Genomic DNA, 18955 nt, shown 5'->3' with positions numbered 1-18955 from the left:
GAATGCAGAATAGTGTTGAATGATTCCTGCAAAGGCTGCATTTAATGAACAACAACTGAAAAGCCAGTTTGAAAGGTGAGTTACTAAGTGAGATGGTAGATCTAATTTTGTATTTGGCTATAAGTTACTCCAGGACATTGTTGTATTAACATTTGAGAGGTAACAAACATAGAGTACATAATTATTGGAGTTGCCTCATGCCTCACTGACCAAGACACGATCCTGACCTCTGGAATTTGTACATCCTCCTGGTGCTCCAGTTTCTTCCCACATCTGAAGGACATGTTAGTTGGTAGATTAATTAGCCACTGCAGTTTGCCCTAGTGTGTAGATGTATGATAAAATCTGGGGAGAGATGATGGGAATGTAGGGAGAATAAGGTCGGGTCAAGTTTTCAGATTGTGGGGTTAGTGTAAAATTGACACTGTAAATGGATGATACTTGTGGACTTGCTGATCCGAAGCTGCTTCCTTGCTGTGTGTCTCTCTGACAGTGTATTGTCAGCAATCACACTATGAACTAAAATTGAGGACAGGAAAACAGGAATATAAAGTGGGGAAGAGGGGTGGTAGTGGGGGAAGAGAAGGAACCAGATACTTGAGTTGCAGTAGAAACATTGCATGTATTCAGTAGGTCAGGCAGCATCTGTTGGGAGAGAAATGTACAATTTATGATCTTCCATTGAAATTTTTATGAAAGTTAGTCATAAATATGACATTTTAATTCTGTGATTCTTACTTCATCAGTGCTGCCTGATCTTACTGTTCACAGCATATTAAGAGTACTACTGTTTTGGATGTGCTTCAGGGGTAGGATTATGGATTTTTGTGGAGCTTAGTATAGCAGGAAGAATTAGGGTTAAAGTATTGTGAAGATGGCAGGAAAGAGTGGGCTCAGAGCAGTAGTTAAGTGGGAGCACTGGTGATGCTTAATTTTAAGTCTGTTTGAACCAGAAGGTCAAAGCAGCACTACCACTGGTATTGACGCAAAGTTCAATCCTTGTCCTAATCAGAATCAATACAGTTAGACCTAAACAAAATCCAGGTGTGGGCAGATAAATTGCAGATGAAATTTAATGTAAGTAAATGTAAAATATTACATATAGGAAGAAATATTAGAAAAAAATATACAAGGATCTTGAGTTAGAAAGTGCATGCATGAGAAAGATTCGGGCGTCCTGGTAGATGCATCACTGTCAACATCTAGACAATGCACATAAGCGATTTAGGAAGGCTGATAGGATGTTGGGCTGTATAATCCACTCAGTGGAGTTCAAGTCTAGAGATGTTCTCGTTAAGCTGTATAATGTGCTTGTGAGGCTACACCTTGAGTACTGTGTACATTTTGGTCTGCGTACTTTGTGACAGATGTGAAAGCACTGGAGAGAATTCAAAGAAGGACGACGAGACTCATTCCAGATCTGCAGGGTATGAGCTATGAAGAAAGATTGAAAGAATTAAATCTTTTTAGCCTGAATAGACGTAGAATGAGAGGAGACATGATAGAAGAGTTCAGAATCATTAAGGGTGTAAGTAAAGTAAGTAAAGCCAGCTGATACTTCAAAATTAACCCATCAATGAGGACACGGGTGGAGACTGGTTAAAGGGAGATTCCAGACCAACATCAGGAAGCATTTCTCTACACGGTGAGTTGAGGACACATGGAACAAACTACCTAGTTGTGTAGTTGAGAGTAGTACCTTAGAGACTTTCTAATCTAAACTCAATAGTTATTTCAACACACTATGTGAATAGGAATTTGGCAAGCTTATTGAGCTGAATGGCCTGTTGTTGTCAAAAGTTTCTAATGTTCTAACAAGGGTGGGGTAGAAAGTCCGGTATCCATGTTTGTCAATACAAAGTTCAAATTAAATTTATTATCAAGGCACGTATATGCCACTGTGAGATTCATTTTTTGCAGGCAGTAGAACAGAGAAATTCAAAAGAATCAATGAGAAGCTACACACAAGACTAACAAAGATAGATGACATTGGAGCAATGCACACAAATGCTGGAGGAACTCAGCAGGTCAGGCAACATCTGTGAAAAAAGTACAGTCGACATTTCAGGCTGAGACCCTTCAGCAGGACTGGAGAGAAAAAAAGAGTAGATTTAAAAGGTGGGAGAGGGGAGAGAGAAACACAAGGTGATAGGTGAAACTGGGAGGGGGAGAGATTAAGTAAAGAGCTAGAAAGTTGATTGGTACAGGGCTGGAGAAAGGGGAGTCTGATAGGAGAGGACAGAAGGCCATGGAAGAAAGAAAAGGGGAGGAGCACCAGAGGGAGGTGATGGGCAGGCAAGGAGATGAGGTGAGAGAGGGGAAAAAGGGATGGGGAATGGTGAAGGATGGGGGGCAGCATTACTGGAAGTTCAAGAAACGGATGTTTTACCAAAAGGTTGGAGGCTACTGAGACACAATATAAGGTGTTGTTCCTCTGCTTGAGTGTGGCCTCATTGTGATTCTGGAATTGACAGAAGGGAATGGTCTCCAACTCCAACTCTGAATCCAGCCTTGACCTCCAGGCTGGGTCTTCACACATGGCTGCTGCAACTCCAGTCTGCCCTTCCCCCACCACCACTCTGCAATCCCGTACCTCTCAGGTCCCACCGCCAGCTCTTGGGCCCTCAGAGACTACATCTTCCTCTTACCCCACCATTACCCCAAACCTCCCTTCTCTTTTGACACTACCAACCCCCATCCCTCTCCCCCCGATCCCAGCTCTTGTCCATGCCAGGTTTTCACCATACCCTCCGACTTTACCCTCTCTGAGACAGAATGTTCTTTCTTCAGTAAGGGCCTCACCTTGTCATCCATTCCCTCCAAAATAATCTGTCCTGACTAAGGGTATCACCTTTGTACCCCTGTGCCCACACCTCAGCAAGTTCCACATCTGCTACATTACTGAGCTCTTTTTTCTGCTGCCTCTGTCTTCGAGCCTACTTCTTTGGCAAGGACTCTCCTTCCCGCAGCGATTACCCCCTCCTCCTGTCTTCAACCTCCTCTTCTTTCCGGACATTCTGACCTGGTCTTCTGCCTGCTCTGGACCTTTTCATTGCCAACTGCCAGTGGGACAAAATCGTCTTGACTTTAACACATCTTGCTCCAATTGCAACCTCACCCCTTTCGAAAGCTCTGCATTCCACTCCCTCCGCACTAACCCTAACCTCACCATCAAACCCGCAGATAAAAGGGGCGCTGTTAGTAGTCTGGTGGACTGACCTCTACCTTGCCAAAGCCCAGCACCAACCCTCAGACACCTCCTCTTACTTACCCTTTGAACAGAATCCCCCTAAGGAGCACCAGGCCATTGTCTCCCACACCATCACCAACCTTATTAGCTGTGGGGTTCTCCCAACCACTGCCACCAACTTTATAGTTCCTGCACCCCACATCTCCCATTTCTACCTCCTACCCAAGATCCACACTCCTGCTTGCCCAGGTAGACCCATTGTTCTAGCTTGTTCCTGCCCACTGAACTCATATCTGCATATTTTGACTCTATTCCAGCCCCCCCATTCCCAATTCAGTCCCTTCCCATCTACAGCCATGACACTTCACATGTTTTGGGACTTTTCCAGGATCTCAGGTTCCCTGGCCCCCATCATCTTATTTTACTATGGATGTCCAGTGCCTTTACACCCCCATCTCCCACCAGGAAGACCTCAAAGCTCTCTGTTTCTTTCTGGACTCCAGACCCAACCAGTTCCCACCCATCACCATTCTCCTCCATCTGGTGGAACTTGTCCTCACTCTCAATAATCTCTCCTTCAGCTCCTCCCACTTCCTTCAAACAAAAGACGTAGCAGTGGGCAGTTGCATGGGTCCCAGCTATGCCTGCCTTTTTGTCAGCTGCGTGGAGCAGTCTGAGTTCCAAGCCTACACTGGAGTCCGTTTCCCGCTTTTCCTATGTGACATCGACATTGGTGTTGTTTCCCGCACCTGTGCCGAGCTCGTCAACTTCATTAATTTTGCCTCCAACTTCAACCTTGCCTCAAATTTACTTGGTCCATTTCTGATACCTCCCTCCCTTTTCTCGATCTCACTGTCTCTATCTCTGGAGACAGCTTATTTTCTGATGTCTACTATAAACCCATGGACTCTCGTAACTATCTGGACTATACATTTTCCCATCCGGTTAGTTGTAAAAACGCCATCCCCTTCTCTCAATTCCTCCGTCTTTGCCACATCTGCTCTCAGGATGACTCTTTTCATTCCAGAACGAAGGAGATATCTTCCTTTTTCAAAGGAGGGGTCTTCCCTTCCTCTACTATCAACGCATCTCTTTCATTTCATGCACATCTGCTCTCACCCCATCTTCCCGCCACCCTACTAGGGATAGGGTTCCTCTTGTCCTCAACTACCAGCCTTCGTGTCCAGCACATAATTCTCCAGATCTTCTGCCATCTCCAGAGGGATCCCACCACCAGGCACATCTTTCCCTCCTGCCCCCTCACTTCCTGGTTTCTGCAGGGATTGTTTCCTACACGACTCCCTTGTCCATTCATCCCTCCTTATTGGTCTCCTTCCTGGCACTTTTCCTTGTAAGTAGAACAAGTGCTACACCTGCCCCTACACCACCTCCCTCACTACCATTCAGGGCTCCAAATAGTCCTTCCAGGTGAGGCGACACTTCATCTGTGAGTTTGTTGGGGTCATGTACTGCGGTCATGTACTGCGGTGCTCCCAGTGACGTAGATTGGGAGACATTTGCTGAGCACCTGCGCTCCGTCCGCCAGAGGAAGTGGGATCTCCTGGTGGCCACCTATTCTACTTCCCATTCCCATCCCAATATGTCAATCCATGCCTCTACTGTCATGTTGAAGCCACACTCTGGTTGGAGGAGCAACACCTTATATTCCCTCTGGGTAGCCTCCAACCTGATGGCATGAACATCAAATTCTCAAACTTCTGGTAATGCCCACCCCCCTTACCATTTCTCTTTCTCACTTTCTCTCCTTGCCTTCCTATTGGTTCCCTCTGGTGCTCCTCCCCCCCCCCCCTTTTCTTTCTTCTATGGCCTTCTGATCTCTTCTGTCAGACTCCCCCCTTCTCCAGCCCTGTATCTTTTCCATCAATCAACTTCCCAGCTCTTTACTTCACCCCTTCCCCTTCTGGCTTCACCTTGTGTTTCTCTCTCCTCTCCCCCACCTTTTGAATCTACTCCTCATCTTTTTTTCTCCAGTCCTTCCGAAGGGTCTCGGCCCGAAACGTTGACTGTACTTTTTTTCATAAATGCTGCCTGGCCTGCTGAGTTTCCCCAGTTTGTGTGTGTTGCTTGGATTTCCGGTATCAGCAGATTTTCTCTTGTATGTTGTTAAATGACATTGGAAGCAGTTAATGTTGATGGAATCTTTAAATGATGGAGAATTTTAATTGCTTGAGTTTGCAAATTGGGGTTAGTGTGGCATTTTACACTTGGAAGCTCAAAAGAATAGAGTAACTTGTAAATGGTAAAGTTAGATGTGTGGTTCATGGAGAATTGTGGACGTGTATGCTTCCTTGCTTATATCTTTGTATAATTCTATTCTGTTAAAATGTCAAGAACAAGGACAAAATATAATCAGAATGGGTAATGGAATGTTGGCCTTTTATGTCCAGCATAGATGAACATTGAAGTTTTACAAAGCTCTGACTAGTCTACACATTATTGAGTACTGTTAGCACTTTTGGCACTATACCATAGGTGGCATATATTAACCTTTTTAGATGTTCTAGAATGGAAGATTGATCGAAAACGTTAAATTAAAATTATGCAAACCAAGAGTGTAATACTGGAATTTAAAGTGTTAGGGTTAATAAGAGAACTCCAGATTAGTACCAATCGAACACTTAAGCACAAAGATTTCACAAATCAGAATGTAACTCTCAATAGAAAAAAATCTCATTACAAGAGTGCATATTGCAAATTCATTTTAAGAAGTTGGTGTCACGTGCATTAGTGGCAGAGTCAGTTAAAGTTTCTAAGAATATTTTGGAGAATTGGAGAAATGCTAGGGTAGGTGGAAGGTTTTTCTGTTTTCTGGGTAGGGTTGTTAAAATAAAAATTGGTGCTGGAGTTATTGTGAATGAAATTACGTGGAAAGATCTGTTAGCAGCATTTGATGCAGAGCTATTTGTGACAGGTTTGTGGTAAGTAATACTTGATGGGGCGTGAGAAATCACCCATGAGTAGTGGATATGCTCAAAGGACAGCCCTGTCCTGTGCTTTTATTATCCTACCCGGTTGCCTTGGCGATGTTGGGTAGAGCACGGGTGTAAATTTTGTAAATGTTGAAATAAATCACTGATTAAGATTTAAATACAGCTCACAAATATGAAAGTAGACAGATTTTATGAATCAAACAATGAGGTAGCAAAGTCATTTGCACAAATCTGAAAACCACCGGAGTTCAACCTGATGTGGTCAGAGATACCAGGAAATACTGCTCACTTTTAAGTTTGATAACGTAGGGTAACTTGTTTGTGTCAAGATGGCATATACGGTAGTTAAAATATTTTCCCAAACTCAAGAGTCAATTTGATTGAATATTTTTAGATTGTGGAAGTAGGCATGTTTAATGATATTTTTACAAGATATAAAATGTATCAGGACACTCATAATCCCTAGGAAACTTGTTTGAGAAGCCAAGTAACTGACTCTTAAGTGACTCAACTAGCAGCTTGTAGAGTCAGGACTCAAGCACAGAAATGGACTTTATTGTGAGGAAATGCATTTCTTCAGAAAACATGCAGGATTCTTTTCCCTTTGCTCTTCTGTGGATGTATCTCTTGAGTCTTTAGGTCTATTTATTCACAATGGCCAAAGTGTTTCAAAAATGTTCAGTTATCTGAAACTGTTGCTTATTTTTCTAGTTATTGACGTTAAACAACTTTGAGTGACGTTGATCTCTGTACAAGAATACTTTGTGTTGAATAGTTTTTTTAAAGGATCGCTACTATATATTTGAAATTTTTAGCCTGGAGAAAATGGAGAAAATCTTATGTGGTCATTAATAATTTGCTGGATATTTTATACAATATTTTTGTATACTTCCCTGAAACTGTACTGTAATTTCAGCAAAAAATCTAGAAAATCTTTGGATTATTTTAAAAGTTTGGGAACATCAAAGTATTTTTGCTTAGTCAAAATGCAGTTATAATCTGTTGTTTAAATTTGATGGTTTCCTTTTCCTAGACTACATGTGTTGTCTGAAGGTGTGGGATGGAGGAGATGGAAGGAACATACCGTGTTTTGCAGACTCCAGGAGCTCGACTTGGAACAGTGACAAATGCAGCGGTTAGTACTCTGGAGCCAGGGCAGAGCCTCTCGATCGGCACCACATCATCTAGTAAACCACGTGGCAGAGGGATGCAACTCACGGTTCAGTTGTTGGATGATGTGCAAGAACAGTTTGAAGTAGAGGTGAGGTAATTTTTATTTCCCTACAAAGTTTGCGATTTAGCTGTTTTTTAAAAAACTGAAACTATTGTCTTGAGCGTAAGATCTATTGATTGATAGTCAAACAAGTTCCCACCTGTGTGTTTTCTGTTCTTGGTTAGTTATTGGGATTTCTAGGAGATTCTGATGTGGCACAAAAACATTTTGGAACTAAGTGGCTAGTTCCTCCCAGATCTGTTACACTGCCCAAACCTACCACAAACTATTCATTGACTGTTCAGGGTTTTGCTTTGAGTTGGCATGTTGTATCACTCTTGCTGATTCAGTGCTTAGTCTCTTGCATGAAGATAAGGGAAAAGAAATTATAGGTTTTTTTTGTTTTTGTTTAGTGTTCTTTGTGAGCGCATTGCTTGTGAAGAAGTTTAATTAAACAGTGTAAATTTAGTAATTTTTTGTACTAAGAGTAATGATATGCCAAAGGCTTGCGATTTCACTTGGTTAATTGAGCGAACAGTAGTTTGGATAAAGTTGAAGGTTTCCTAGAGTTGATCTGATACTTTAATGGTTTGTTATATACAAAAGTTGTGGGCTAGGATTTGAACTGCAAAATATCCAGCAAATTCAGATTTAAAATGCTTGTATGATTTGAGGGTCATTGACAAGGTAACTACAGATGTTCAACTTTATTGTCACTGGCATACATACCCAGGGCATAATTGCCATAAAAATTAGCTTTTGCAGCAGCAGCACAAACAGTACGTTACAAACATGACAGGGAATTGATATGCCATTGGCATTTTGTGCAGAGGTGTTAGTAGCCTACTTCTACCAAAATGTTTTGATGTAACGTGAGAATATCTGCACTGTTTTGTTTGCTCTTGTTAAATATTGGGTGCCACGATAGCATAGCGGTTAGTGTGATGCTATTTCAGCTCAAGGCGTTGAAGTTTGGAATTCAATCCTGGATTCCTTTGTAAGGAGTTTGTACTTGTGGAATATATGGGTTTTCTCCAAGTGCTCCGGTTTCCTCTCTCAGTTAAATTGGTCATTGTAAATTGTCCTGTGATTAGGTTAGGGTTAAATTGGGGATAGCTGGGTGGCACAGTTTGGAGGGCCAGAAGGGCCTATTCCATGCTGTATCTCTAAATAAATATAAATTTGTTGGGCTTATAGGTTGACCCGTGATTTCTAATCACACGATCTTGCTGATTGCCATTTGTGTGTTGCCTTGCTCTTTCAAACATGCTAAGTTTGAACCAGACTGCTGCCAGTGCACATCACCTATTTTCAGAAAGATGTTATTTTTAACAGCTGAAATATTTGAACTATTTCTAGAGTAAGATCAAGATGAGATGGATTTTACTAATGCAAAGTAATTTTATTGCTCTCTCGCTTGCTCTCTCATGCTCTTTCCTCCCCCCACAACATTCTTGCGATTGATTGGACAAGAGATTGGGCTAAATTTTCTTTTAACTGTATTGGAGAACTGCTGACTTGATTGCTATGATTCGCAGCTCCAACTAATCTTGAGGTGCATATAAAGTATTTCAGAGCATAATACATTACACAGAATCATATCGCACCCTCTGTTGCTATCTCCACTCTTCCCTCTTGCACTTGACTATCTGCCAGTCAAACCCTATTGCTTGCAAACTTTGCCCTATACCATCCTTCATTCATTCATATGTGTGCAGGCAGTCCCCGGGTTACAAATGAGTTCCGTTCCTGAGTCCGTCTTTAAGTCGGATTTGTATGTAAGTTGGAACAGGAACATCCAGTATTATTTAGCATCAGTTAGTCAAACGTTTGTCTTAGTATATAGTATATGTTTTACAAAACACTTAAGAAACATGTATTTCACTAATTAAACCATTGTGTTGCTTAGTAATAATTGTAGCTTTCATCGGGGCAGGGCTTTTCACATGCTCCATTATTCTCACTTTATCCTTTACCTGTATCCTTTAACATTGTTCTGATCGTTGACTGACTGTAGCCTAAAGCTTTTCCAATGACCGATGGCGTTTTACCTCTTTCCAGTCTCTTTATTATTTCCACTTTATTTTCAATCGTGATCGTTTTCCGTCAATGGAACAGAAAACTGCGGATTTTATGTTTTATTGCTGAGCAGCAGTGAACCGTCTGATTGGCCTATCAGTTCTCTTTAGGAACTAGTTGACTTGATCAGCATTTCTGATCTTGCTATTTTTCACGATCACACTTAATAAACAAAATACAGCAGCAGCTGCGGGTGGCAGGTCTTGTACTGCTCTGGGTCCTAAAGTCCACCCGCACTGAGACAGGTTAAATGGGACAACTGGGGGCGGTGCTGACTAGAAAAGGTGGGGGGGGGTGGTCAGGTTGAATCTTGCTAAGAAATATTTAAGCCAAATACAAAGTTACACATTCAACACAGTATTAACGGCAATAACTTAAAATGGCGTTCTCCTCCCTCCATTCGTAAGTACAAGTTGTCCGTAAGTCGGACGTTTGTAACTCGGGGACTGCCTGTACTGTTTATCTCTTCCTTTTTCAGTCCAGATGAAGGGTCCTGACTTGAAACATCAACTGTCCATTTCCCTTCACAGAAGTTTGCTGACCTGCTGAGTTACTCCAACAGTTCTATTTTTTTTTGCTGCAGAATCCAGCATCTGCAGTGTCTTGCATCTCCAAACTGACTGTCCTACGTTATTTTGTGACCAAGCCATGAACATCATACATTTGACTCCTGATTGACACTTTTGTGTGCACAGTGGCCCATCTGATTGCAATTGGCTATAGGAATGATTGTTCTGAGAGTGGGAAAGAGAAATGCTACATGTACAATTTTTTAGTGCTAATTTTTAGTTTACACATCAGGGTTCAGATTCAAAACTTTATTTTGGGAAAACATGCTGTACAGTCGGCCCTCCTTATTTGTGAATTCCGCATCCGCGGATTCAACCAACCGCGGATTGGGAAAACCTGGAAGTTCTCTCTCCAGCACTCGTTGCTTGAGCATGTACAGACTATTTTTTGGTGTCATTATTCCCTAAACAATACAGTATAACAACTATTTACATTGTATTAGGTATTATAAGTAATCTAGAAATGACTTAAAAGTACAGGCAGTCCCCGGGTTATGAATGAGTTCCATTCCTGAGTCCATCTTTAAGTTGGATTTGAAGTCGGAACAGGTACATCCGGTATTATTTAGCGTCAGTTAGTCAAACGTTTTTCTTAATACATAGTACATATTTTACCTTTCTATGCATATAAAACACTTAAGAAACATATGTATTTCAATAATTAAACCACTGCGTTGCTTAGTAATTATTGTAGCTTTCATCGGGGCAGGGCCTTTCACATACTTCATTAAAATTTTTCGATCATTGACCGACTAGCCTAACACTTTTCCAATGACCAATGGCGTTTTACCTCTTTCCGATCGCTTTGTTATTTCCACTTTATTTTTAATCGTGATCGTGAGTATTTTCGTGAACAGAAACACTGGGATTCAGAGCTGCGCCGCCAGGTCCTAATGTCCATCGCACTAAGACATGTTAAATAAAGTCCGGGGTTTTGGAGAAGGAAGTCGGAGGAGTAGAACGGGAGTGCGATGGGAGCCATTTTGATTTTTTTCTTATTCTCATCGGAGTTAAGAGAGGTGGGACTGCACAGGCGTGTGACGTCGGGCAGTGAAGCGGGGAAGATTTAAAAAGGACACAGCCTTAAACAGTGGGCAGCGTCGTTTGTGGGCAGTGGAGTGAGCCGGGAGCAGAGTGTAAGCTTAAAGGCTTTGGCTCAACGGGCTTAGGCGGAAGCGGGCGAGGCAAAGTAGGGTTAGGTTTCAGTTTTTCCTGTTATTTGAGGAAAGGGGAAGTATTTGTGTGAGGGCAGCTCGTTGTTCTCGGTGTCAGATGTGGGAGGTCCTGAAGTCTCCTAGCCTCCCGGACGTTCACATCTGCTCCAGGTGCGCCGAGCTGCAGCTCCTAAGGGACCATGTTAGGGAACTGGAGCTGCAGTTTGATGATCTTCGTCTGGTCAAGGAGGGTGAGGAGTTGATAGAGAGGAGTTACAGGCAGGTGGTCACACCGGGGCCACGGGAGGCAGACAGGTGGGTCACGGTTAGGAGGGGGAAGGGGAAGAGTCAGGTACTAGAGAGTACCCCAGTGGCTGTACCCCTTGACAATAAGTACTCCTGTTTGAGTACTGTTGGGGGGGTGGGGGAACAGCCTACCTGGGGCAAGCAACAGTGGCCATGCCTCCAGCACAGAGTCTGGTCCTGTAGCTCAGAAGGGTAGGGAAAGGAAGAGGAAGGTAGTAGTAATAGGGGACTCGATATTTAGGGGGTCAGATAGGCAATTCTGTGGATGCAATCAGGAGACCTGGATGGTCGTTTGCCTCCCTGGTGCCAGGGTCCGGGATGATTTTGATCGCGTCCAAGATATCCTGAAGCGGGAGGGTAAGGAACCAGAGGTCGTGGTACATATAGGTGCCGATGACATAGGTAGGAAAAGGGAAGAGGTCCTGAAAAGAGAATACAGGGAGTTAGGAAGGCAGTTGAGAAGAAGGACCGCAAAGGTAGTAATCTCAGGATTACTGCCTGTGCCACGCGACAGTGAGAGTAGGAATGGAATGAGGTGGAGGATAAATGTGTGGCTGAGGGATTGGAGCGGGGGCAGGGATTCAAGTTTCTGGATCATTGGGACCTCTTTTGGGGCAGGTGTGACTTGTAAAAGAAAAGGACGGGTTACACTTGAATCCTAGGGGGACCAATATCCTGGTGGGAAGGTTTAATAGAGCTGTTAGGGAGGGTTTAAACTAATTTGGCAGGGGGATGGGAACCCGAATGATGGAGTGGAGGAGAGGGAAAACAGAAATAGATCTAATGCAGTGAGCAGTAAGGATGTCAGGAAGGACAGGCAGGTGATGGAGCAAATTTGCAGCAATTGGGATGAGTTGCAGTGCAATCAATGCGAAAAGTACCAAATACTGGACTTAAGGTGTTATGCACACAGCATAAGGAATAAAGTGGGTGATCTTGTTGTACAGTTACAGATTGGCAGGTATGATATTGTGGCCATCACTGAGACATGGCTAAAGGATGCATGTCTCTGGGAGCTGAATGTCCAAGGATACACGGTGTATTGGAAGGATAGGCAGCTAGGCGGAGGGGGTGGCATGGCTTTAATGGTAAGAAATGATATTAAATCATTAGAAAGAATTGACATAGGATCGGAAGGTACAGAATCTTTATGGGTTGAGCTAAGAAATCGCAGGGGTAAAAGGACCCTGATGGCATTTATCTACAGGCCTTCAAACAGCTGCTGTGATGTGGACTACAAATTACAACAGGAAATAGAAAGGGCTTGCCAGAAGGGCAGTGTTATGATAATTGTAGGGGATTTTAACATGCGAGTGGATTGGGAAAATCAGGTTGGCACTGGATCTCAAGAGAGAGAATTTGTAGAATGTCTATGAGATGGCTTTTTAGAACAGGTTGTTGAGCCCACTAGGGGATCGGCTGTACTGGATTGGGTATAGTGTAATGAACCAGAGGTGATTGGAGAGATGGAAGTGAAGGAACCCTTAGGAGGCAATGATCACAACATGATTGAGTTCACTGTGAAATTTGAGAAAGAGAAGCCGAAATCCTATGTGTTGGTATTTCAGTGGAGTAAAGGAAATTACAGTGGCATGAGAGAGGAAATGGCCAAGGTTGACTGGAAAGGGACACTAGCGGGAAGGATGGCAGAGCAGCAGTGGCTGGAGTTTATGCGAGAAGTGAGGAAGGTGCAAGACAGATATATTCCAAAGAAGAAGAAATTTTTGAATGGAAAAAGGATGCAACCATGGCTGACGAGAAGTCAAAGCCCAAGTAAAAGCAAAGCAGGGGGCATACAAGGAAGCAAAAATTAGTGGGAAGACAGAGGATTGGGAAGTTTTTAAAAGCTTACAAAAGGAAACTAAGAAGATCATTAAGAGGGAAAAGATAAACTATGAAAGGAAGCTAGCAAATAATATCAAAGAGGATACTAAAAGCTTTTTCAAGTATATAAAGAGTAAAAGACAGGTGAGAGTAGATATAGGACTGATAGAAAATAATGCTGGAGAAATTGTAATGGGAGATAAAGGAGATAGTGGAGGAACTGAATGAGTATTTTGTATCAGTCTTCACTGAGGAAGACATCAGCAATATACTGGATATTCAAGGGTGTCAGGGAAGAGAAATATGCGCAGTCACAATTACGACAGAGAAAGTACTCAGGAAGCTGAATAGTCTAAGGGTAGATAAATCTCCTGGACCAGATGGAATGCACCCTCGTGTTCTGAAGGAAGTAGCAGTGGAGATTGCGGAGGCATTAGCGATGATCTTTCAAAAGTCGATAGATTCTGGCCTGGTTCCGGAGAACTGGAAGATTGCAAATGTCACTCCGCTATTTAAGAAGGGGGCAAAGAAGCAAAAAGGAAATTATAGACCTGTTAGCTTGACATCGGTGGTTGGGAAGTTGTTGGAGTCGATTATCAAGGATGAGGTTATGGAGTACTTGGAGGCATATGACAAGATAGGCAGAACTCAGCATGGTTTCCTTAAAGGAAAATCCTGCCTGACAAACCTAGTGCAATTTTTTGAGGGAATTACAAGTAGGCTAGACAAGGGAGATGCAGTGGATGTTGTGTATTTGGATTTTCAGAAGGCCTTTGACAAGGTGCTGCACATGAGGCTGCTAAACAAGATGAGCCCATGGAATTATGGGGACGTTACATACGTGGATAGAGCATTCGTTGGCTGATTGGCAGGAAATAGAGAGTGGGAATAAAGGGATCCCATTCTGGTTGGCTGCCGGTTACCAGTGGTGTTCCACAGGGGTCCGTGTTGAGGCCGCTTTTTATGTTTTATATCAACGGTTTGGATTATGGAATAAATGGCTTTGTGGCTAAGTTTGTTATGATAGGTGGAGGGGCCGGTAGTGCTGAGGAAACAGAATCTGCAGAGAGACTTGGATAGATTGGGGGAATGGGCAAAGGAGTGGCAAATGAATTACAATGTCAGAAAATGTATGGTCATGCACTTTGGTAGAAGAAATAAATGGGCAGACTATTATTTAAATGGGGAGAGAATTCAAAGTTCTGAGATGCAACAGGACTTGGGAGTCCTCGTGCAGGATACCCTTAAGGTTAACCTCCAGGTTTAATCGGTGGTGAAGAAGGCGAATGCAATGTTGGCATTCATTTCTAGAGGAATAGAGTATAGGAGCAGGGATGTGATGTTGAGGCTCTGTAAGGCACTGGTAAGACCTCACTTAGAATATTGTGTGCAGTTTTGGGCTCCTTATTTAAGAAAGGATGTGCTGACATTGGAGAGGGTTCAGAGAAGATTCACTAGAATGATTCCGGGAATGAGAGGGTTAACATATGAGGAACGTTTGACCGCTCTTGGACTGTACTCCTTGGAGTTTCGAAGAATGAGGGGGTCCTCATAGAAACATTTTGAATGTTGGAAGGCACGGACAGAGTGGATGTGGCAAAGTTGTTTCCCATGGTGGGGGGAGTCTAGTACGAGAGGACGTGACTTGAGGATTGCAGGGCGCCCGTTCAGACCAGAGATGCGAAAAAAATTTTTTAGCCAGAGGGTGGTGAATCTATGGAATTTGTTGCCATGGGCGGCAGTGGAAGCCAAGTCATTGGGTGTATTTAAGGCAGAGATTGATAGGTAGCTGAGTAGTCAGGGCATCAAAGGTTATGGTGAGAAGGCGGGGGAATGGGACCGAAGGGGAGATTGGATCAGCTCATGATGAAATGGTGGAGCAAACTCGATGGGCTGAATGGCCGACTTCTGCTCCTTTGTCTTATGGTTCCACTGGGTCCTAAAGACCACCACACTGGGACCTAAAGACCACCGCACTGGGACAGGTTAAATAAGGGACTTGAGCATCCGCATTTTTTGGTATCTGTGGGGGGTCCTGGAACCAATCCCCCACGGATAAGGAGGGCCGATTGTATTTGTGAAAGAAAAAAAGGTTTGTGAAATGGCCAAAAACTAAGTATTTATGCAGTGGCAGGGGCAAAAGGAGCCCAAATTAAATAAGAGGAGCCTTTGAGCGTAACAAGGAAATGTGAGAAATATTATTTGAAGTTTAGCCAGCACTACTATAATTAGCAAATATTTGAATTTTGGATCTGTCAGATTGATAAGAAGCATGATCTTTGTCCAGAAGAATATGATAACTGTTTTTCTGGTGCAAACTATATTGTATATTGAGGCATTTCATTGAGCCCAGCAGAACATAATGCAACATGTACCTTGGCATATTGAAAAGCACACTGCGACATGGCTCTTGTTGATTGCTCATTGTCATTCATAGAGAAGTTTTCAGTTGGTGCTTCTGTTGGTAGTTAACAGGTTTTGTCTTGCCTTGCAATTTGTCTACTTGTAGGAAGTGAAATTCTATATCTTCATAGCTTTCCATTGTTGATTATAATTACCTGTATATATTAGCAAATTTCCTGAGTTTTAACCATGGGTGTGTCTGTAGGAGGATAGTTGGTTACCTTGTGTTTGATTACATAGTTCTGTCAAATAATCTTTTATGCTCTGGAATACTTTATCTGTATCTCAAGGTTAGTTGGAGCTGCTAATCACAGCAGTTGAGTCAGCAGTGCACTTAAATGGAAATTGTGTGGGTGTTATGTGTAGTCCAGCTACTGAACCTACTGTATAGCTCAATTCTCATTGTATTCTGTATACAGACTTTTCTTGTTGGAATTGGCACTTTTGAAATGCTGTAACTTTCCAAACACTAATGAAAATATTTGTTTTGCAGCTCGAATTACAGTGGGGAAGAGTGTAAGCGAGCAGGTGATAGGTGACACCAGTGTAGGGGAATGAAGTTAAAAAGCTGTGAGGGGAGGGGGATAAGAGCAAGGAAGAAGAAGGAATGTAATAGGAGAGGACAGTGGACCATGGAAGAACGGGAGGGGGAGGAGGAGGAGGGGAACCAGAGGGATGTGATAAGCAGACGAGGAGAAGAGTAGGAGTGAGAGGGTAACCAGAATGAGGAACGGTAAAAGAGACACAAACATAAGCTGGTATAGACCTAAATTTTTGAAAATATTTTTATTAAAAGAATGACACAATACAATATGCATAATGGATTACATTTTCCTCCATTTTGCTTTTATATCTTACCCCTAAACAAACCTCCCCTCACCCACCCTCCCCGAACATACCATGGCAGCTAATGTATTTACAGTACAACAATTCACAAATACAAGTACAGACATTTTATGGCTGTACCCCCAAACTACTTCAAGATGAAGGCCCACACACATCCACAACATGTCAGATGATATAAAATACACTCGTATTACAATTCATCAACCACCGTGTGAGGTAAGCATATGCGTGTTAAAAGGGAGGCAACTTCCCAAGTACAATCAAATGTCCTCAACTAGTAGGTAATTCCTTAAGACCCCCAAAATATGACAAGAAAGGTCCCCTAAAGGTATAGTCCTAAATTAACACAACTGATATCAAATAACCATAATATTCAGAGGAAAAAGAAATAATAGTCTGAGTAGTGTTAGGGTTTTGGGGTTAGTTCAAGAATGGTATGGCAGCTGGAACAAACTATATTGAAGATTGGTTTGTGAGTTTTCGGGTACAATATCTTTTGCCTGATGGAGTATCAAAGAGGGTTTTGCCCAGGTGGTTGGGGTATTTTAGTGATGGATGCTGCTTCCCTGAGATGCTGTCTCTTCTAGATGTTCTGAACAGTGGGGAGAACTGTATCTATGATGGAACTGTCTGAGTCCACCACAATCACCATCAGCACAGGCACACCACAAGGCTGTGTGCTTAGCCCTCTGCTCTACCTGCTTTAACCTATGACTGAGGCTACGCACAGCTCCAAAGCAGAGTTTAAGTCTGCTGATAAAATCATTGTCATTGGCTGAATCAAAGGTGGTGACAAATCAGCATATAGGAGGGAGATTGAAAGTCTGGCTGAGTGATGCCACAACAACCAGCTCACAGTCAGTGTGAGCAAGACCAAGGATCTGATTATTGACTTGATGAGGAAACTGGAGTTCCATGAGCCAGTCCTCATCAGGGGATCAGAGGTGGAGGGGGGCCAAAGAAAGCACGGACAAGAAGTTTTGTGTATAGCCCAGTCCATCGTGGGTGAAGCACTCCCCAACATTGAGCAGATCCACAGGGAGTGCTGTTGCAGGAAAGCAGTATCTATCAATGACTCCCATCCAGATGTTGTCTCTTCTTGCTGCTGCCATTAGAGAGGAGGTACAGGAGCCTCAGGGCCCACTCCACCAGGTTCAAGAATAGTTGTTGCCCTAAACTTGAACCAGAGGGGATAACTTCACTCACCTAAACACTGAACTGTTCCCACAACCTATGGACTCGTGCTTTTGATAGTTTATTATTTTTATATTTGCACACTTGTCTTTTGAACATTGGCTGTTTGTCAGTCTTGTGGGTGCTTTTTCCTGATTCCTGTGTTTTTTTGTATTGACTGTGAATTGCCTGCAAGAAAAAGAATCTCAGGGTAGTATGTATGACATGTATATGTATAAGCTTTGGGTTCCTTAAGGCTGTCATGGCTGGGAGAGGCACTGGGGATAAACTCCTACTACCTATTAAATGCTTCCAATGGTGTGCCATGTACATCTACGTTCAGCTCCGGGCCTTCATGTGGCAAAGGAATATGACTGTTACTTAAAACCAGTCGCTCCAGGAAGATTGGTTTGTCAGCTGTGGTTGGCAGCTCATCTTGGAGAAGGAAAACTTGGATCTCAAACCTCTGCTGCTTTGTGGCTATACCCACTCATTGGGAAGGCTTCAAGAGTAAACCCCAAGGAAAAATCCAGAGCTGGAGTCCCTTAGTTAGTCTTGTGTTGAGTACAATGCTGACTGGCAACTCCCATGGCGCTGGTAGTGCCAAACTGTATCGGTCTGTGCTGTTCTACGTGGAGAGGGTGAGCCTGCTGTAAGGGTAACTGCTTGTTTTCCATATCATACTGTACTGCCCTGGCTTTTGTAGTAATTGCACCAACAACGTAGACAGCTAGGATGCAACATCTGTGGTTGACTCCAACCAGTGGAGTGCCACCCCTCTATGCACTTTGATAATAAATTTACTTTGAACTTTTGAACTTTGTAGCTTATATTTCTGTGTATTGAATTTCTTATACCACACCTTAAAGCAATGAGTCACGATGTTTCTGTGCTCCATTTCAGTAGTAGTGTGCCAGTCTTCAATGACACTGTGAATCTTGTGAAACTGGTGCATACTTACCCTACATATGTAGTGCCTCTCTGAACACACAAACAATTGTACTTCTTGTCAATACTGAGTATGCCATTTAAACAATCACTGTGTTCGAATAAAGTCTCTGAGGTCATGCCTTCTAGAAAAGCAGTTTGGAGTCAGGTGTTCCAATTGATGAGATTGGAGGTGTGGGTTGTAGAGGTGTCCTGCCCTCTTTTTAAAAAAAAAGACACACAGTAAGGTTTCTGACAGTCTGCTCTTCTTAAGGAAGATCTGTCATATACACCATGCCTCAATCAAAACAACTTTCAGA

The 18955-nt window shown here is 42.9% G+C and overlaps 1 protein-coding gene across 1 annotated transcript in view; it reads left to right on the top strand.

Moving 5' to 3' along the window:
• Positions 1-18955, top strand: part of farp2 (FERM, RhoGEF and pleckstrin domain protein 2) — a 135588-nt gene that overhangs the window by 2836 nt on the left and 113797 nt on the right. The window contains exon 2 of the mRNA XM_073040564.1: positions 7175-7402. Coding sequence (XP_072896665.1) covers positions 7202-7402 — 201 coding nt within the window. The 5' untranslated portion in view covers positions 7175-7201. The remainder of the gene's footprint in view (positions 1-7174; positions 7403-18955) is intronic.

The sequence above is a fragment of the Hemitrygon akajei genome, chromosome 3 (genome assembly GCF_048418815.1).
Source record: "Hemitrygon akajei chromosome 3, sHemAka1.3, whole genome shotgun sequence".
Taxonomy (NCBI): Eukaryota; Metazoa; Chordata; class Chondrichthyes; order Myliobatiformes; family Dasyatidae; genus Hemitrygon; species Hemitrygon akajei.
Note: the sequence above shows the minus strand (reverse complement) of the source record. Positions and strands in the feature narration are given on the sequence as shown.